The 22941-nt window shown below is 37.6% G+C and overlaps 1 protein-coding gene across 2 annotated transcripts in view; it reads right to left on the reverse strand.

The window, feature by feature from the left end:
- neurl1aa (neuralized E3 ubiquitin protein ligase 1Aa) overlaps positions 1-22941 on the reverse strand; it is a 69283-nt gene that overhangs the window by 24864 nt on the left and 21478 nt on the right. The window contains exons 1-3 of one of the 2 annotated variants that reach the window (XM_039681819.2): positions 16343-16591; positions 4027-4268; positions 724-1045 (exon numbers count right to left, since the gene is read on the reverse strand). In XM_039681819.2, the coding sequence (XP_039537753.2) occupies positions 724-1045; positions 4027-4268; positions 16343-16376 (598 nt within the window). In that variant the 5' untranslated portion in view covers positions 16377-16591. Of the gene's footprint in view, positions 1-723; positions 1046-4026; positions 4269-16342; positions 16592-22941 lie in introns of those variants that run through there. The other variant, XM_039681818.2, reaches the window with a different exon arrangement.

Below are 22941 nucleotides of genomic sequence, written 5' to 3' on the forward strand. Positions count from 1 at the left end.
CGCATATTGAAACATTCAAATTAAGTTTTACATATTAGTGATTATTGCTTTTCATTTCATTCATTCAGTGTTTGTGGTCAGGTATGTTTTAATAAAAGAATGTAGGCCTATTTAATTAAACTTAATGAGTAAATTACATTTTGTTTGTTATTTAAGAAACTTACATTGCACATCAGGCTCATTCAAGTAAGTCCTAGGTAATACACACACAACTCACTCGTCATCCTCGGCAAACTCGACAGTTGGTTGAACCGGCTCATTTGGTTCTTTTTGAGTCGGATGCGCTAATTCGGCTGTGTGTTTAGCGTCATCAACCCAGAACTAATGTTGGATTGAGTTTTTCTTCTATCAAGAACTTTAAGTGAGTTAACTCAAGCAGAATGGCTTGCATTGGGAGGAGACAGGCAACAGCCTTACACATACGTGCAAAGAATTGCTTGATTAGCAGGTTTTCATAGACAAAGGGCCTTAAATGACAAGAATTTGGGAGGAAACTCAAATTGTCAGTTGAAGTTTATGGTTACAGTTCAATGTCTAATTTTCACCATTCTTCGAAAAACTGTTGGATTCACTCATAGCCACTCAAACATAACAAATTTCTCAGTAAATTGTTAAATCAAACCCTGTGTAAATCATTGCATTGCATGTGGCAATTAACGATGCACGTTGGGTTTTTCCAATTTAAAAACAGATGGTTGATGTACAGTATTTCGTTTTTCTCACCCAGCAGTTGCACTCCTCTGGTCAGACCGTAGACATCTATAAGGGCCCACAGTGGCTCTGTGGTCCGAACGCCGCTGAAGAACAGCATGGGGCTGGAATCGTTGATGCGATAAAATACTCTCCCTTTTTTATCCACCCAAAAGGAAATGAGGTTTCCTTCATTTGCAAACTCTTCTGGAAGGGCCTTGGCCCAGAAGCCGCTCTGGGATACCAGGTCAGGGCAGGCATATTTGGGTAGACTGTCGGGGTTGATTCGAGACGGGTCTTTAGACGTGAAGCCCAGTCGGAGAGCGCCACTCCAGCAGCACTGCTTTTTAGTTATCTAAAGACAGGGAAAGATAGATCTGTTATCATTACGACATACGACGGTGTTCTTTACGAGTCACTGCATAGCATAGAAATGTTGATGAAAAATGTGCAAAGGTTGTACCTTTAGGTATACAGCAGTTTGTCACTGGGCCACTGAGCTCATTTTTCATTGTACATTTGGAGTGCTGTCAGTACAGACAAAAACGTCAAAAATCGGTGTTGCCTACACCGTGTTATCCTCTTTTTAAAATTCGCACCCTGTTGACTTCAATGGGGCAAGTTCTAAACCTGCTTTTAGCCTCTTAACATCCTTGAATTGTCATTACAAGTGCACAACCATGTGAGTGGTGTTATTAAGAGTGACCACGGTCAATCTGACTGCAGTAGATGTGAAAGATTTTAATAAAATTATGTTAATTCAGCCAGCTCACATACCATTCACTTCCTGTTTTCGGTCGAAGTCCACAGTAGTCGATTGGTGAGTTCGCACGCGCGATCATTGGTAACTAAATGATGTTCAACATCTGATTCGGATGAACTATCCATTTGAGCTGATATTCTCAGAACACCACACAGCACCGTCATCGGCTGACAGCTTAGGCTACGTTCACACTGCAGGGCTTAACGCTCAATTCCGATTTTTTGAAAAAATTCGATTTTTTTGCAAGGCCGTTCACATTTCCGATTAAATGCGGCATTTTGTGATCTCCCGTGTGAACGTGAAATGACCTAGAAGTGACCCGCATGCGCAGAAGAGTAATCAACGGTCAACGACGTCACTTGTTGTTTGGGGAATAGTTCTTTTTTTCCATATGTTGCGAGCTTTTGTTTTATTATTATTATTGCCACAGCCCATACAAACACAGACAATAATTATTTTATCGACGGGCAAAGTTTGCACATAAATGTAAGATTTTTTCGATCCTCGCCGGCCTCGTCATAAAACCCGTTTAATTGATAGTGCGCGTCCTCGGCGCTCCTTGCTTTGTCGCCGGCGGCCGCAGTGCGACACTGGTGGCTGGTGTTGCCAGATTTGGGTGTTTTTTCTCGCTACATTTTAAGGCATGTTTACATGTGTTTTAGCCAGGTTTTCGCCTGGAAGGCTCTATAGAAAGATATATATGCGGGTCGGATATATTGTATGTGATCTGACCGTTCAGATTGAAGTCGCATTTCAAAAGATCGGATACATATCGGATTTGGACCACATACCCAAGTGGCCTGGGTCGCATTTGAAAAGATCGGATCTGTGTCGTTCAGATTGTCACGAAAAAAATCAGATACAGGTCGCATAGGGGCAAAAAAATCAGAATTAGGTCGTTTCAGCCTGCAGTGTGAACGTAGCCTTAGTTACCAATGATCGCGCGCACGAACTCGACAATCGACTACTGTGGACTTCGACCGAGGACTTCACTTGTAATGACAACACCAATTTTTGTTGTTTTCGTCTGTACTAACAGCACACCAAATGTACAAAAATGAGCTCAATGTTAAAATTGACCAGAATTCTCCTTTAAAGGGGAATCTCTGTAACCTAAAAGGTTCATCATAGTACTTTAAGGGTATATATTACTACACTAAGGTACTAATATGCACTTTGCACAGAAATTTTTGAAGCTACTTTTAAAAGGTGCAGTGTGCCACTAGCAGCACCAAAATTTATTTAGTTTCCCAAACACACAACTCTTAATTCACTCTATTTAATCTCATTTTTGTTACATTTCATTTGTGTTTTTTTCTTTCCTATTGGAAAAGGTTCTAGTTCTTTCTTTTAAAACCTTTTAAAATTTAATTCCATCAAAGTTAGCTCTAATATTTCCTTCTGTAGCAGTGCTGAAGGCCAAACAGGGGGCATGTTTTGTGATGATCATAAATGGTTGAGCGTAGCGGACAATTCAGGGGCTGTATGAGGCAGTCATGTGGTGTGTTTAGACTAGAGACGCTCTGTTTTATTTGATTTACAGTAACTCCAGGAATGAGCCCTACAAACAATTCAAGAACACAATGACTTATGTCACAGCAGCCCTACGTTACTGAGAATACCAGTATTGAGAACTTGACTAATGAGTGAGTTTACACTCAAAACCGTCTGTGTATGTTGGTTGAATAACTGGTTGGTCCAGATTGGAGTGTTTATTTTAGATTTTTACTGCGTTGACATAGGAAGAGGGAACGTGCGCAGCGCAACTTCTCTAGAGTGGTGCTTTTAAAGTACAGTGAAGATAGGACGGCAAACTAGAAAGACCAGAAAAGAAAATGCTATTGCAGCCAAAAAAAAAATTCATGTGAATTTTTCTCTTGTGGAAACAAACGGAATTTCATGAATGTTTTCAAATATATTTCCCTAAAGTAAACTTTGTTTTACACATACGCTAGAGAAGTGTTCCTCAAATCCAGAGTTTGAACCATGATCAAACTTGCATATTCGACATATTCGAATTTTGGCATCAGCATAACACCAACAAATAATTGCTTTTATCGGCTGACAATCGGTATTATAATTATATCCACTATACATTGGTGCATCTCTATTTATGAGTTATGGGTTACATATTCTAGGGCTGGGCAACGATTAATCATGATTAATTGCATCCAAAATAAAAGTTTGTGTTTACATATATATAATATATATATATAATAATATATTATGTATAAATACAGTATTCACATGCATATATTTCTTAAATATATACATGCACATTTGTGTATTTAACTATACAAAATAATTATACGCAGTACACACACACATGTATTATGTAACACAAACTTTTATTTTGGATGTGATTAATAGCAATTAGTTGTTGCCCATTTCAAATTTTAACAAAAAAAAAAAAAAAAAAAACATTTAAAAAATATTGATGAGATTTCTTTTCTTTGCTGGAAATGTTCACATACACCTTGTGTGTCGTCTACTTGAGTAATCCGGACCCACCATCCCCCTTAGATTATCCCACAGTTCCCCCTAGATTCATCTATTCCCATCCTTGTTCTTACCTTTAAGCGGACCTGCTCATAAAGAGCAATGGGCCGGTTGCTGAACGTGATTGCGTTGCAGAAGCTGGCCTGGCGTTTGACGCTCCTCTGTGATAGATCCATGACTATCTGAGACCCTTTAGCATTGGGGTGGAAGAGAAGGGGGCTAATGGGGACACCTCCGCACGGATGCAAGGGTAAACAGCGCTTCGGTTTGTGGTGGCATCGGTGAGCTGTTGAGGGGAACGGACCGCCCAGAGAGTCTAGAAGAGAGACAGAAAGACGATTTATAAACCATGGTCTGTCGATATGGTTGAATACTGCAAATGATAACATGATAAAACTACATAATGGTGTGAAAATAAGTCTTCTCTGTTTAGACCCCCAGCTCAGTATGACTAAAGCCTGGCCTTTACTTTCAAATCAATGAACCGCGTAAAATAGCATCAGCCCTTGCATGGCGAGATTTGTCTGACCCCATTTATGTACAGCATTTTTAGTTTTGTAATAAATCTGATACATCTTCTTCCCAATAGGCTGCACTGAACTGCACAATTTCAGTACTGAAGCATTAAGTGCTACAGCGTTTCCTAGAGCATTTGATTATTGCAATTCGTTTACGAATTGGATAGTACAGTATGTTGCACTGCTGATTTGTCTTTGCTTGTAGTCACGTAATTGAAAATTGAGTTGACTGATTGTCACTGTATTAATTCATAACAGGCAGTCTTTCTCTTATGCAGTCTTTTTCTTCACTCACACCTCAAATGTGTGTGCTTTCATACAAGTGTGTGTGTAAAGCTCCACTCCTGAATAGAGTTGCAGGAAACACAGGCATGCTCAGTCTTAAAGGAGTAGTTCACTTTTAAAAAAGCTTTTTTCATTCTTTCTTCAGTCGAAAAGAAATTAAGGTTTTTGATGAAAACATTCCAGGATTTGTCTCCATATGAAGCACGGGTAACCAAACGGTTCAAGGTCCAAAAGACAGTTTCAGTGCAAACTGTTCAAAGGGCTTTAAAAGATTTTAGACGATGAATAAGGGTCTTATCAAGCGAAACAATTGCTCAAAAAAATAACAAAGTTTAAGTTTTATAAGCTCAATTGTCAGCTTGCTCTGTATATTGTGATGCACGTTCGTGACTCTCCTGTTCGAACTCGTTCATAACATGAAAAAAGATTTGTTCATTTTGATGGAGCAATGAATAATTCATAATAAGACCAGGAATTAAGAATGACAATAGGGCCAATTTTGATTTCATGTTCATTTAAATACATTTTTAATTGAAATATTTGGAATAATGGACCTCAGTTGTTGACTGAACATTTACTGTAACGCCGCACCTTAACTAGTTCTGCAACATGTCTTCCACCTAGACCCAAAGTGGGGATTTTTTTTTTTTTTTTTGTAGATTAAGGCTATGTTAACACGGAAACGATTCTGAAGAGAAAACGCAAAAGTGGCGTTGCGTTATCACTTTTTATTCTGCGTTTAGACGAGCGTTTTGGGTGTGAAATTCGCGTGCAGATGGTGACGCAAAAGTCTGTGTAATTCACTGTAGTATGCACTCCAGGCGGCTAAGAGTGCATACTACAACAACACCAAGCCCGCGCGCCGGCGTAGGCTACAACCTTCACTGTCAAGCAGAGCTTTGCGTTTTTACCGTTTACACGGGAACGCGGCGGTGGAGCGGCGGTGGAGCGGCGGTTTCACTTTTTTGCGTTTTTAAGCCCCAAAAACGCCGTCGCCGTGTAAACGACATGCACATCCGATAAAATATTTTTACGTTTTCACCCGCGAGCGTTCTCGTGTAAACAGGGCCTAAACCTTGAGAGATTTTACACTGATCTGGGACCAACTTTCCCTATGTGTACAGATGAAGCGAAAGCTGAACTCAGCTCAGCAGAAAACAGAAACTCTCGCCATGACAGCGTTGCTAAGGAACATGAGCTGCTACTTAACCTCCATTTTCTGTCTGACAGCTGCAGCTCTTGTGTTTGCTAATGTATTCATTTCAGTGTGCTCAGACTATGAGTGTTATACACAGTATCCGTCCGCAAACAGACCTGCCCACACACACACACATGTATGCAACGTACAAAGTCTGAAAAGTAAATGAACGTGGCGATTGTTTTATCATATGATGGTTCACATAGGCTATTTACATGGCGAGATATTATACAAATATTTCTAGTCTATATTCTCTTGTCTGGTAGTGACCAGTGTAGCCTTATCTGCATTGCTCAGGAAACATGTCATTGCCCACTATCAGTTTCATGGGAGCCACAATAGCTGAGAGGACTGGTGTCATAACTGGACGCTCCTCCAACCGTGCCGCTACGGACCTGTGAGGGTGTGTTATCTTGTTAAAGGAACCCCGTTCCAACTCTGTGAATGTTGGACATGAATGAATGTAGATAGGAAAGCCATAAGCTGGAACCTCTCAAGGATGTCTCTAAATGCGACATTGTGCCAACTGGACGCATGTTTTTCAATTTGCAAAACGTCATTTATTCAAACCGTTAACCGTTGAAATATATATATTAACATTTTGTCAGAAAAAGAAAGAAAGAAGTGTTGAAGGTTATACAATAGATAGATGCATAGAAGGATAGATGGATGGATAGAACGCTATTGATAATACGATTGATTGTCAAAAAGATTCGTTCATTTTGATGAACGAGTTTGAACAGGTGAGTCACGAACGTGCATCGCAGTAGCCTACAGAGCAAGGTGAGCGTTTGAGCTTATAAAACTTAAACTTTGTTACATTTTTTTTTTTAAATGAGCGATCGTTTTGCTTGATAAGACCCTTATTCATCGTCTGAAATCGTTTAAAACCCATTGAACAGTTTTCAGTTTGCACTGAAACTGTCTTTTGGACCTTGAACCGTTTGGTTCCCAGTGAAGTCCATTATATGGAGGAAAATGCTGGAATGTTTTCATCAAAAACCTTAATTTCTTTTTGACTGAAGAAAGAAAGACATGGCCATCTTGGATGACATGGGGGTGAGTAAGTAAATTATCAGCAAAAGTTTTTTGAAAAGTAAACTACTCCTTTAAATCCAAAGAAAAAAATAAATAGGTATTGATTTAGCAAACTTATATTAAGTCTGGCTCCATTCTATAATGCAACACTGACGTGTATGATTCATCAAATCCCAACCCACATTTTTCTCTGTTAAAAATGTGTTGTGAGCAGCCCTTAATACATTTCTGTTGTCATCCTAAATTTTATTACATAAGATGCACTTAAGTCATAAAAAGTAACAGGACCGGACATGCAGAAACACAAACACTCTTTGTAAGTAATTGAAGCCACCAGTGACATAGCCCAGCACACAAGCAGATTCCACCCTGGGCTACCGAACACATCATAATGCTGCTATTTCTATGGTAACCACATTCTTTTTTAAGGTAACCAATGGACAGAAGATGTTTCTTACATAAGTTTATTCCATAAAGAACAGCTTGGAGGGCCTGAATCAACACACTTGAGCATATGAATAATCTAGAGCTTTCTGAATTACAAATATATAACGCAATTTCCACAGAAGTAACAATGCTAATGTCTGCCCACATCCTTGTCCCAAAACGAAGGCTCCTACAAAGATGGCCTCCAAATGCGTTTTTTTGTTTCTTGTGCAATGAAGGATACCACAGATGGATCATTTGCGGCTTGTCTACCCCAGAATTCACTGCGTGCCAGTGAAGTATTGGGTTCAACTTATTCAAATATCTAATGATTAGGGGTGCACGATATATCGGCCACCATATCGGTATCGGCCGATATTTGCTCATTTTTATGTTATCGTTATCGGCCCGATTATAAAATTTGGCTGATATATTAAAGCTGATAAATAATGAATTATTTCCTTCAACACTTGAGACCTGAGACACTTAAGATGCGCACTGTTCAACATGATTGATCTTAATATAGTTAAGAGCAAAATGTGCTGTCATATCGGCTACATGAAATTATAATGAGAACATTATAATTGTGTTAGGGGACGGATTTTAATTGTGACACTTTTGTTTTTGCAATCAGGCTTTCAAAAATTATATAAAAATTGGATTTAGATTTATCGGCCGATATATCAGTTATCGGCTTTCAAATATAAAGAATTATCGGTTATCGGTATCGGCCAAAATGTTCATATTGGTGCATCCCTACTAATGATACAAATGTGAAAATTGTTAACGCAGTCGAAACATTGACATATCTTACTAACATTAGTGATACTGGCCTTAATTCATAAAAAAAAAAAATTCTATTATAATATATTTAAATGTAATTTATTCCTGTGATGCCAATGCTGAATTTTAAGCAGTTAATGATCCTTCAGAAATCATTCTAATTTGCTAATTTGGTGCTCAAGAAACATTTCATATTATTATCAGGGTTAAAAATAGTTATATTGCTTCTTTTCAATTGTAATTGTACTTTTTGATCAAATAAAGTAGCCTCGTTGAGCCATAAGTGCATAAAAAATAAAATAAATTTTGACCAATAGTGTATATATTCAATTGTATGTGAAACCATTAAATGGATGGATCTTTAAAGGGCTTTTAGATCATAAACAGGTTTAGTAAAGCACACATGTGTTAATAGTAAATAATTTGTGTTTCATTATTTCTTTTATTTTTTACTTGCATTGAAGAGGATTTCCAAGTGCTAAGGTCAGGTTTAAATTCGCTGTGTAAGGTTGTCAGGTAGCTGCTATCTTTATCCCCATTACATCCTCATTACCATGCAGACATGCTCAGGGCAGGTTCAGATGTCTGACTATAGGTGAGAGAATGTCATGTTACTGTATGTGTAACACCTCACATCACAGACACTCGCATACACTTAATGTTCAAATAAATCTGCTTGGCCTGCAGCCCTCAAAAGGCCGTTTTCACAAACAGAACATCCCGAGGCTCACTCTCCACAGTTTCGTTTGCTGAATATACAGAAAGTTTGTTCCAAAGTGACTTGCAAAGGAGAGAAAGTATTTGATTATGTGCATCACGAGGAGGCAAAGACTCCAGCCAAGTATACTCAGTGCAAAATCTGTTCTGTTTAATCTGTGTAAAACGACAGTAGGTGCGTCCCAATTTGTGTACTTATCCACTATTCTATGGGGTTTTGTAGTATAAATAGTGCGAGTAGTGTGTTTACACTGAACATTCCAAATAGAAAAGTGCACTTTAAATACCCGGATGATGCACCAAATAACCGAAAAAAACTAAGTGTGGAATGTTGGACACTTCATGCGCTCAACTGTCGCAGATTTAAATACATCAGACTCTGATGTTAAATGTTTAAGGAGCCGTATGTAAGATTGTGGCCAGAACTGGTACTGCAATCACTTTCAAATCACCGTAGAGCAGCACTGTAAAAAATGAATATGCTTTATCTAATCAATAAAATTGTGGGAACAAATTACAAGCAATATTATTAATTAAATTGAACAAATTAGAATTGAGTAATAATTAATCAAATTATTCCTTAAAAGATAACCATTTAAAATGAGTAATGTTTACACCAAAAAAAAATAAAATAAACAAAAATATCTGAATAACAGACAGACGTTAAAGATTAATTAAGAACTCTTTATTTTATATTGCCAACATTGAAGACACCTGATGTTAACAATCAGAATCACTGAAGGAGAAACGTAAAACAAACACTGATCACCACAATGGTGACTTAAATGTAAGTTTTTTTTGTGTAAGTTTTACTCATTTTAAATGGTTTACTTTTAAGGAATTAATTTGAATAATTATTACTCAATTCTAATTTGTTAAATAAAGTCAAGGGCTGCAACTTCACTTTTTAAATGACAATATCCTGGCTGGACTACTGTTGTCAGTGATATAGGTATTTGAAATATGAACACGATTTCTTAATGTCTAGTGACATATCAGGGCCATTTTAGGATTATTTTAAATACATTTCTTACATTCAGCTCCTTTAATATAACCGTATATAATAAATACATAGTGCATAAGTATATAGTGCATCATTTGGGACACAACTAGTAAAGTCATTTTAGATGTGCCAAGCGTTTTCAATGTTTTTTCTTCGTAATATGCATTTCTAGTGTGTTTGGTCTGCCAGGTCTGGGAAAGCTGCAGGCTCAACAAGCCACATCAGCTCATTGAAGAAATTATGATATTGTTTACATAAGTGAATATATTTTTAGTATAGTAAAAGAAGTTCACAACATGAAAACATCAGGTTGTAAATATAGTTTTGATTTGAAAAATATTTTCAATGGTATTGCTTTAAATTAAATTTTTGTCATTAGAAATGTGTTTTGTTTGATTATGTCACGCATTGTCCTTGCTTCTAAATCTATTATCTATTCTCTAGGAATTAGCTGTCTGTAATCATATTAAGTGTGCTACTGTAAGTACATGTGTTCTGATACTCAATATAACTTCATGATTAAAGCTGTTTTTAGGTACCAGACACCAGAAAGTAAATAATCTACTTGAGAATCTGTTTTTCCTGAAACATTAAACAGTTCAATTTGAAATATTATCTGAAAAACATGGCTGGTATGGCAAATAGGCTACTGTAAAAAAATAGAAAAAAAATGCTTAAATGTTTAAATAAAAGTATATAAAACAGCAGCATGAGTGTGAGATGAGCTGGAATCGGCATCTTAAGAAGAGTTGTACTTGGCTGGCAACTACAGTGCTAATCCATCTGAGGTGAGAGGCATGTCATGTGACCACAACACATCAGTCACCATGGCTGCAGGCTTGGCTAAAGATTCATATGCTAATAGTTATTCTGGTCCCCCTCCCACCACCCACCCCCCCCCCCCCCCAAAAAAAAAAAAAAAAAAAAAACAACTTCCCTGAATAACAGGGAGTTTCACCTGACTGAGCACACACCCTCTGGGCCTCTGGTTTATACAAAACCCTCGCTCAAGTGTCGTCACACACATCAATCAGAGAACACACACGCTGTCACTTAGTATCAAGCATCAACACTAGAAGAATGCATCACTGTCTGTTTATTTATTTCACATTTAAACAACAGCTCAGAACATTACCAAAAATATTTTAGCCTATCACTGAACAAGTAGAGAGAACATTTTGTTCACTGTACTTGGACAGTATATATACACTGAACAATTTATACAGCATTGCTATGATATGATGTTTTATATTTGTATTTTTTCTGACTGGGGGGTATGGTTTCTTGAGTTAATTCTAATGTCTCGTCAAAATTTCATGTGAATTGCATTGAAAGTGTGTTTAATAATAAAACAAAATGTTGAGGTGTTGAGTACTTGTTTCCCCCATTGTACATTATATATATATATATATATATATATATAGAATGGGATTTTATTTTAGGGAGGCAATATTCTAGCAGTGCCGATAACCGATAAATTGCCGATATTATAATTCTATAATATTTTGTTTAAATAAATCCAAAATAAAACCGTAAAATAAAAGTGTTTAAAGTTAATTTAGTTATCACACTATTTTAAATAATTATGTATAGTGATTATGATATATAAATATATTGTATGGGATTTCATTTTAGGGAGGCAACAATATTCTAGCAGTGCCGATAACCGATGAATTGCCGATATTATAATTCTATAATATTTTGTTTAAATAAATTTAAAATAAAACACTAAAATAAAAGTGTTTAAAGTTATTACCACAATTTAAGTTATAATCAGTAATTTAGTTACAATGGTTATTCATTTTGAGATAATCTAAACATTTGGCATTGCTATTGAATTGCTCTATGGTCACCACCTCAGAGAGTATTCACTAGTACAGCCACAAAGCGCCAGCGCCCTCAGATCATTTGGACGTGGCTGTGGTTACAAGAGGTATAAACGATATAAATACTGTTCGTTTTCCCACACAAACCGCTCGTTTCGTGTCTTAGGCCATCAATGTGTACTTACTTTTGCGAGTCATTAAATCATGTTTAATTTGGACTTCTCTGTGCATGCTCTTTGAGGTGGTGACCATAGACCTCCATTATATGACTGACAGACACAAACGGTTTGACCTAAAAATATCAAAATTGAAAATACTGCGGAAACAAAGACACCTACATCTTGGATGCTCTTGAGGTAAGCTAAAACATACCAAAAATTAATTTCAAAATTAACTATCCTTTTAAATGAGTGTTAGTTGGCAATCTAGAAGTGAATCTAAATGTAAAATTAGAACATTTTTAAAAACATTTTTTTATTTATAATAAAAAGCAAATTTTTAGTGACATTATTTGTATTATTTAGTGCAATTATTAACAGTTTTATTTTTGGTTCCTGGGGTGTGGATGTCCGTGTTTGTAATTGTGTCCTGAAGCCAGCTAGCAACTATCTTATAAAGTAAAGTCTCGTGAATGAGTGAACATATTAAGCGCTGTCCGGCTGGCTAGGTGATCTGATCCGTATACACAAACACCAGTGTGTGGGGGGTGTCATTTGATTTCTGCGGTGAGAGCGAGGATTAAGTGACTCATCAAGGATGTTGTGCTCAGCCGAGGTGCAGCAGACGGTTACTTAGCAGCATCAGCACCTGACCTGCAAACATATGTTTCTGACACAACACACTAACTGAGCCGTGGAACCACAGCAGGAAATACAGATAAGGGCACTTCCTCTGTTTGCCTTACAATAATCTGTCACTACAGCGCATTGACTCCTTGTCTGCTTGTCAACCAATCACTAATAATCAATCCCAACATGCCCCATTAAAAGTCCCAGTCCAAACAAACTCCAGTGCTAACAGTTTCCTCATGTTATTTTTGTGCAGCTGTCGTACTGTGGATTCAAAAAAAAAACACTTTGGTAATTGATTCAGTAATTACAATACTTTCCGTGCTGTTATAAACAAATTAGCAGCGAGTAACTGATTCAGCAATGATGAGTACGAACTGGGGATGCATGGAATTAATATCAGTGTCGTAATGGGGTGTGTTCCCAAAATCAGCTATGATCGCGAGTTCCGTCGTTACAAATGGAGATCAATGGAACTTGCAACCATAGTTGGCTAATGATGCTTTTGGGAAATACCAGCCCGTTCTCATCCCGAGTGCGTGTTATATTGACGCTAAAGTGTGCGTTGGATTTAGATGAAATTTCAAAAGTGTCAGTATATGATGCCCTAGGATGAGAACACGTTGGAAATACACCCCTGGTCTATTCTGATTTGTGCCACCATTTGATTTGCATAAGTTTACATAATAATAATGGTTTTCAGCTGGATATTGGCTAGTGTTGGATGTTTAAATTGTCCATGCTCATTTCTCCTATTTTTACATTTAGATTACCTTTGCCATGATCTAATGCTCAAAGGGATACTCCACATTTTTTATGGAAAAATGGATACTCCACTCCACGTTTTACCGTTATTAAATCCATTCAGCTGATCTCCAGTTCTGGCGGTACCACTTTTAGCATAGCTTAGCATACATCATTGAAGTGGACAAGACCATTAGCATTTAAAAAAATAAATAAAAACAAATGACCAATTTTTTTTAGGAAAAAGTTTTAAAGAGGAAAAATATCAAAACACTTTAGCCATTTTTTTTTTCTTTTGAGAAATGCTAATGGTCTTGATCTCCGGTTCTGGCGGTACCATTTTTAGCATAGCTTAGCATACGTCATTGAAGTGGATAAGACCATTAGCAATTTCTAACACACACAAAAAAAAATGATCAAATTTTTTTTTAGGAAAAAGGTTTGAGGAAAAATATCAAAACAGTTTGGTCATTTTTTTTTTTTTTTTTTTGAGAAATGCTAATAGTCTTGATCTCCGGTTCTGGCGTTACCACTTTTAGTATAGCTTAGCATACATCATTGAAGTGGACAAGACCATTAGCAATTGCTAAAACAAAAAAAAAAATGACCAAATTTTGCCTAAATTCACTTTAAACACCTTTGTTATTTTTAGACAAAATAGTATAGAATTATTAATTATGTATAACATATTTTAATACTAATATAAAGGAATTGATCAACTTTTTTTCTTTTGTCAAATCAACTAATGTGGTAAAATGCCAATATTTTGAGTTTTTGTTAATTAAACCAATCTCCTTCATTGTTTCAATGAAACTTTTTAAGTTAAACCAACAGTTTTATATTGTTGCATCCTTACTAAGAATGTATATATTGCACAATTGCCATTTATTGCACAAAATGAATTATGTAACCATATGCAAATCATATAATTGTACAAAAAAAAGAATTTTAATATGCAAAACAACACATGCAAGTACACTGACAATTTGCATGTAACTTTCCATATTAACGGTTTAAGGTGGAGTAGGAAATATCGGGAACAACTGTCCAAATGTTCCATTTTTAACAGGCTTTATAAAAAAACCCCGAATTATTCATATCTTTCCTGCCTCAGAGGCCAGGATGTGTTCCAGAGTTGCATGAGAAACACCCACCAGTCTTAAACACACACACACAAACATATAGTAGTGTCTCAATCCTGCTCAAACACTACAAACCAGACAATCGTGCTCTGTATGGTTTCTGGTTTCATACAAAGATCAGATAAAGCACTGTTATCTACTATATCTGAGGTGAAAGATGCGAGCGTTCCCGGATAAGCAATTTATATCCACTGTCAGCCTGCAACAAGAACTGAAAAACAAGCCCTGACTCAGAAATGAGAACTGGAAAGAGAAACCAGAAAGTTATGACCAATTTTTTTTTTTTTTTTATAAAGACAAAGAACAGCAGCCTAGTCAAAGACATTAAATCTACAAAGACAATGCACTCATATTACTATGAATGGGAGAAAGTGCAACACAAGCTATGACGGAAAAAGTCGCACCTTCTAAATAAAACAATCGCCAGTTGGTGTAGTCATTGGGAGAGATGCGTGCTTATGGCTTCACAAGCGCATTGGCTGGTCCACTGAAAATTTCTAAACTAAATTTACACGAGTTGTTGTCAATTTTATTGGTGATGGTAAGCTTGGTCAACAGCTTTAAAGAATTTGATGTTTCTCCATTCAAGAGATGTTGTACTTGCATGACTGAAAATATCATTTCAAAGATGGCCGCCGAGTGAAATGACTTGCTAATGACTGAGTGCTTGTGCCTCAAAACGTTACGCAAAATCTGGCTTACATCATTTCCCAATCCTGTTTCCAGCTCTTCACATAATTTCCTTTTGTCTTCTTAATAAATTTCAAGTTCAAGGCATCCATCAACCATTTGTGTGTCTTTATGGCTTTTAAATATTTGTTTATGCTTCTAATGACATGCAATGTTTTCATTTCAGAACTGACTGTTTTTTATGCACTAATATTGCTGATTGTGTTTTTTTGCAATGTGGTTTATTTAATTATTTATTTATTTCAATTCATACATTTTCTCAGGGGTTTACTCAGTACGTTTCGAACAAGTGCACCAGGTGCTACTACACGTACTGGACTGTCATATTGAGTCCCGGTTTACCTAATTGGATGGGATATAGTGCTTTAGTTAGAATTAATGATCAAGTGAGTCTGATCCAAGGGTTCAGATTAACTCATCCAGGCCATTAAGACAGAGAGATTTACATAAACCAACTGCTCACAGTCTGTTTCAGTTACAGCCACACATCCAACAAGGAAGATTATTCACCCTGCAGGCCAACGGAAATCATCTATCTATCTATCTATCTATCTATCTATCTATCTATCTATCTATCTATCTATCTATCTATCTATCTATCTATCTATCTATAAAGCAATGACATAAAAACAGATAAGTTAGCCTACTACAGTGGAAATTGCAAAGCAAGAAATACATGTTAGAAGGGCTTGCCAAAACATATATTGTAGCACAACAGCCTGAACATGAATTTCAAGGAATATCTGTAGGCTTTCTACACTGAGTAATCGACAACCGTGCATTTTTATGCAAAAACAAACAATTCATTTATTGATTCATTTGATTCTCTTTTGAGCCAGCTGCTTCACGGGCATGTAAATCACCTAGTAAAACGAAACGTTGTGGGAAAACCCAGTGAATCCTTCTTATTCCCAACAACAGAGGGAATCCCCACAAAATCCCTTCCCTTTCTCACGCTTTCAAACTGCTGTGGGGGAAACTCGTCTGATGTCGAAAGCGCGTTCACTGACACGAGCGCAAAATCTCCAGAAACCTATATACAGTCTACATTAAGTCTTTGACTTATGCTCGAATGTGTTCTATTCCTTGCAAGTATTCTAATATGCAGGTTTTAACAAAGGCAGACGTTTTCATTCTAAATTCTCTATTAATCTATCATGTACAATACAGCTGAAGCAGAGCGTACAACATCATTCAGCGAGTGCATGTATATCCTTAACGCAGTTCCTCACCGTACAATGCGTTTCGGGTTATCTGGCCTCCCATGACTCAACGCCGGGTCACTGTTTTTTTTTTTTTTTTTTTTTTAAACGCTGGCCGCGTTTATTTCTCAAAGGTGGAGAGTGCGATAATTCCACACCGACATCATGCTGGAGGAAAATATCTCTCGGCCCCCCGAAACGAGATGTAAACAGTCGGACACTCCTCCAGTCTCCGTGCTCATTGACTGAGCGCGCGGACACCAGCGCCACACCGACTCATTTACATAGAGGGCGGAGTCTAAAAGCCCTTGGTGTCACTCCCATCCACTACAGACCCACGCAGACATATCAAATACTCAAGAAACACACTGTAAACATGTACATAACATAACACCCATTCTAGAACCTTATATTTTCTTAAACACATGTAAAGTATATTGTTGTGCACAATTTTTAAAATTGCTAGATACCCATTATACATTATACAATTTACAGTGTTGTAGCCTATATAATGCATTCCTATGTAATTAATACCGTAATTTAATCACTTTTCCCTAAGTCAAGTTAGGGAATAGTTTCTGATAAAAAACAAAAACAAAAAAAAAAACAAGCAAAAAACAAAACAAAAACAAACATCTTGCATAAAAAACTGTATTGAACAGTTCTATATTAAACAATAGATTTAACATCACAGTTTAACGTCTAATGATAAAAGTGTAATTTTAATGTAACCTTCTCCCTTCTAAATAGGTCAGTTCAAGAATAATTTATGCAATTTTATATTATTTATTAGAAGGACTTAATAGAACAGTTTCATGTCTATCCTTATATTGTTCAACTGGTTGAGACTGAAATGGGATTTAGAAAGTAATAAGTAGCTAATGCATTACTTTTTAGAGAGTAATTAATTACACTGTTGAAGATGTAATTAGCCTTCCGCCGAGCCCCACCCCCTATAGTTACTGTTGCTATGATGTGTGATTGGACAATGGCCGTTTTGGGGGAGGGGCTGGCGAAAGGTCAATGAGTAGCTAGTAATTGTTTTTTTTGTGTTACTTACCCACCGGTGTTCATTTATAGGCTTTTATTTATTATATTTATACTGTAAAATATATCCATTTCGGTATTAGGATTAAAAGAATATTTATTTATTTTTATGGATTTTATTTTAGTGTAGTATTGGGTGTATACATATGCACACTTCTCTAATGTGGTTAACATAAAACAATTTCTCAAGAGGAAATACAGCTTTCAATTTGAAGCAAAGGAAGTGAAAAAAGAGGCATGGTTCTTAGCAAGCAGACACAAAATAATGTCAAACGAAATATGCCTATGGGAAAATGATGTTTACAATCCCTTTTTTGTCATGTCTTTGAGATACATACAGTAATGCCAAACATAGTCCATATGGCCAACCCTCTCTACATCTCAGCAGAATGACTGAATTAGTCTATGTTTAAAAAAAACAGAACTTCCTTTCCTCCCTGCATGGCTTTCTGTGAATGTTGTCCTCTCTCTTCTGTGAGAATTATGCCCTGATATTATTTCTGAAACAGTTCAGAGGACGGTTAATTCGTAACACTTTAGAAATGACATGGCAGAATTGTCAATTGGTTATATAAATCAGTTAATAAACAAATAGCCTGAGAGTTTCACTGTATCAAGTTAATAAATAAATGTGATCAACAAAGGGCCTGGAGGATAGAAACTCAATTAAACTCATTCTCACTATTGCCTCTCTGATTATGTGGACAACATTATCCACTAAAATCACGTTAGCAATAATATTTACTCTTTTTTGCCATCCCCCTTTTTAACAATTGGAATTTTGAAGGGAACCATAACAAACCACAGGCCTTCGCTCCAGAACACCACCACTTTGATCAAAATGAAATCATCGCTTACTCCGCAACGATGGGCTGATTGGTGCACTCTCGCTCACACATGGTACACACATTTTTGGGAGCTCATGCCCGAAACGCACAAGCGTTTGTGCTACTTTAGTGCTCAGGAACAGGGGATTGTCATACGGCTTTCATTAGCACCGCATGAATGATGAATCAATATCCTCTACAATACATGACAAACAGAAATTAATGGTGCTCTTACAAAAATCTCCTTCTGAGAATTATGACAGTCCATGTTTGCCATTTAGTTGTTTTCGGGTTGAGGTAACTGTTGAAGTCATTTTATTTTCTGCAGGCAAGACACACTAATATATTCAGTGTTCAGTTGTGAAACTCTTCCGAGCTGCTGGTATTGTCTTTTAAAGCTGACTGCTTTGGCCAATCAGTCTGGGGTGTGTTTCCCGTACAACAATACAACTCGCCGCTTAGCTACCATACTACGATGCATCGTTGAAGAAATCAGGGGGGCGTTTCCCGTATAACGACACAACTCGCCGCTAAGCTACCATAGTACGATGCATCGTTGAAGAAACCAGGGGGGCGTTTCCCGTATAACGACACAACTCGCCGCTAAGCTACCATAGTACGATGCATCGTTGAAGAAACCAGGGGGGGCGTTTCCCGTATAACGACACAACTCGCCGCTAAGCTACCATAGTACGATGCATCGTTGAAGAAACCAGGGGGCGTTTCCCATACAACGACGTAACTCGCTGCTTAGCTACCATAGTATGATGCATCGTTGAAGAAACCAGGGGGGCGTTTCCCATACAACGACGTAAATCACAGATTAGCTAGCTACCATATTACGATGCATCGTTGAAGAAATCAGGGGGGCGTTTCCCGTATAACGACACAACTCGCCGCTAAGCTACCGTAGTACGATGCATCGTTGAAGAAACTAGGGGGGCGTTTCCCATTCAACGACATAAATCACAGATTAGCCACCATACTACGATGCATCGTTGAAGAAATCAGGGGGGCATTTCCCGTATAACGACACAACTCGCCGCTAAGCTACCATAGTACGATGCATCGTTGAAGAAACCAGGGGGGCGTTTCCCATACAACGACGTAACTTGCCGCTTAGCTACCATAGTACGATGCATCATTGAAGTAATCAGGGGGACGTTTCCCATACAACGACGTAACTCACCGATTAGCTACCATAGTACAACGCATCACTAAAGAAATCAGCGGGGCATTTCACATACAACGACGTAACTCGCTGCTTAGCTACCATAGTACGATGCATTGTTGAAGAAATCAGGGGGGCGTTTCACATACAACGACGTAACTCACCGATTAGCTACCATAGTACGATGCATCATTGAAGAAATCAGGGGGGCGTTTCACATACAACGACACAACTCTCCGCTTAGCTACCATAGTATGATGCATCGTTGAAGAAATCAGGGGGGCGTTTCGCATACAACGACGTAACTCGCCGCTTAGCTACCATAGTACGATGCATTATTGAAGAAATCAGGGGGGCGTTTCCTATTCAATGACACAACTCGCAGCTTAGCTACCATAGTACGAATCATCATTGAAGAAATCAAGGGGCGTTGACAAAGACAAAGCTTGTGTACAGTACATTCCATTCTTAAAAATAAAAAGCTGTTTAATAATATTTGCCATGATTGAAATGTGTGTGTGTGTAGTGTACAAAGCAAAGAGCAAATGGCTTTCGACCATTCTCACTATATACTCCGTGTAAGCAAATTTATGGTAAGTGCTTTATAAAAACGGCTAAACTCTGAAACCTGAAATGATTGGAAGCACATTGCAATTGGAGATTGGCTCACAAAGTGTCCATGAAATACTATCCTCATTAGAACCAAGAGACAGCCGATGCTGGAACAGCACTTATGGATGCCTTGACAGGCACTGCGGCTGAACCCCAGCCTGCATTTGAGAGCTGGGGAGACAGCCGAGGCCAATTATGCTGACCTTTAGGATCCAGATCCATAAGTGGGTATGTTCCTTTGCGGATACAACATCAATCCTGCAGTCACAGGGGAGTTTGCTGAGGCTGTATATCTGTGTATTGTGTTTGGGCATGCTGCATTAGGTTCTCACGAGGTTGCCCCCTCTCTCCTTTAATTCTAAACACATATTCTCTTACATAATACACTCAGATAGATAAAATGCTTTGGAGAGGCTCTGCTAATAGAGCAATCCATTACATTTCTCATCCTATGTCAAAATACTTCAATTTAGAATTAGACCTCATCATTTCATTAATCCTGCACACAGCCTCAACCTTGAATAATAACGCATTGCCAGTCAGTTAATTAATTGTTAAACTTAAGAGAAATGATGCACGAGGAAAAACTGTGAAAAACTTTTTTTGGATGCCAGGTAACTTAAAATATATAGGCAACGCATTTATTTTTCAGTGTGAGGGGGAAAAAAATAAGTGCATTATTAAAAAGACAACATGTTATTGTCACAGGAGGTTGTAGCAAGGACAGTAGAGAGGCAGGATCTAATGCAACAATCTTTTTTTTCCCACAATAACAAATGTAGGAGAACTGGAGCAACGCGGCAGCACATGATAAACTCAGCAGAACAGGATAACCCCGCCAACTGTACATTGATATGAGAGTGAATAGGGATGAACAGAAAGTGAGGGCTATATATATCATGGATCATGTGACACTGAAAACTGGAGTAATGATGCTGAGAATTTAGCTTTTCATAATTAATTAAAATAGAAACCATTATTTTGAACTGTATTGTATAATATTATATCACAATGTTACCTTGGTGGACATAAGAGACTTCTTTCAAAAACATTGTGCAGTATGTGTATGTAAATTAGCCTACATGTATATTTTCCAACCCGATCTCACGACCAAGTCGTACGAATTTGACGAATGATTAAAAAGTGGCTAATTCGTAACAATTCATTTGACCTCACTCGTACGAATTAATACGATTTTGCTAAATCGTACGTATTTTACGAATTGGCCAATTCGTATGAATTCGTACGAATGACCTACCCCTTACCCCACCCCTAAACTTAACCATCACGTGGGTTTAGACAAATCGTACGAATTAGTACGAGTGAGGTCGTACGAATTAGACACTTTTTAATCATGCGTCGAATTCGTACGAATTGGTCGTGAGATAGTGTTGATATTTTCAGTACAGTAAGTGTATTAAAAATGTCGTATTAAATTAACTTTGACAAACTTTAAGTATTTCTTTTCAGATTTCCTCTTTTTTTTTCCCTCTAGTAACCCTGCTCTGAAATACTTGATTCTGGTAAAAGAAAAAGTTGTATAATGACCACTAAAAAGAACCATAAAAAGAAACCGTTAATAGCTGTAATAGCTGACTGTACATTATTACTTATTTTACCTCAATGCTTTAGATTTTATTGCACACTAACTGTATATGACTTGTATAGGCCTATGTGTTTCATTGGAACAGCCATGGATACAATTGTGTCTCCCTCATGCCAAATTTCTTCATAATAGATCTGATTACATAAGCCCAAACGTTTCCCTATATTCACTGCTGAAACTTGCTGAAACACTGCTGATGTTTACGTTGACCATACGGAGGACTTTTCCTGACTAAACACTAATCAGTCTCACTATTGCTTGGCAGAGTCTGACACTGAGTGTTCTTTAGTTGTGATGTTTAATAAAATAAATGTACAGTTTGGGTGATGTGCTGGACTTTGAAACTGCATTTCAAAATGCTTATTTTGATATTGTATGAATTGAACGATACTTGTAATTGAATCCAGCGGAGTATCTCCTTGTTGTTTGGTGGTGAATGTGAAAACTGCAGGCCAGAGCCAAATTTAGCTTGTAATTATTGATCAAGGACAGACATTGCTGCTAGTGTCATGGTGCCGTGTAAGCTGGTGTGTAGCCAGTAAACACTCCCTGTCCCCCAGAGGTATGTGTCTCCGTGTGTAATGTTGGTGAGTATGAGAGTGTGTGTGAACGCTCCTTGTTTTTACTGCCATCATCTGCCGTTGTTCAGCAGCTGCAGAGCAGTGGAGGTTTCCACGACAACAAGAGATTATGGTTTCAAAGGGTTCACACGTGTCTGTGATAAAGAAATACTGTAAGCGTACACATTTTCAGCTACATAAAATGTGAACGTGTGTGCAATTACGTGCATTCTGATGTATGCTCAACATTTACAATTGACGTAAATCGATTTTAGCCATTATGATGGCAGTATACACTATGTAAAGACCCTTTTACAGTTGGTAAACATGGTGACGTTTTTTTGTGGGCGGAGCTTAGGCGGAGGCAGAAAGATCCCTCTGGATGCTTCACTAACGCTAGTTAGCAAGGATTGTTAGCTTGTTTTTTAACAATGACTGGAGAAAATCTGATATTATCTTAATGTGTAAGGTCACTCAGTGTCCAGGACCGTGATTGTTATTTCCAAAAGTTATTTTTAATGGACCGAACCAGATTGGCCGACCCGTACACGCTCACTCAATGCATGGACGATCTGACAGGATTAACGTACGTTACCTCGGTTGAGTGGCCTGACTTCTACACCTACCTTATAGAGAAACCAATCGTAAATAGAAACTGAGGGCATATAAATCTTTAGATGCCTATAACTAGGCCTATATGGTCCTGTACAAGACTTGTGTGTACGATCCGCAGTTCTGCCGAGCCAGCGCCGAGACCACGACAATGTAAAGAGTGACATTACAGTGCGATTTTAATGATGTGAATA

The sequence above is a fragment of the Pimephales promelas genome, chromosome 6, assembly GCF_988280905.1.
Source record: "Pimephales promelas chromosome 6, fPimPro1.hap1.1, whole genome shotgun sequence".
In the NCBI taxonomy this organism is placed as follows: domain Eukaryota; kingdom Metazoa; phylum Chordata; class Actinopteri; order Cypriniformes; family Leuciscidae; genus Pimephales; species Pimephales promelas.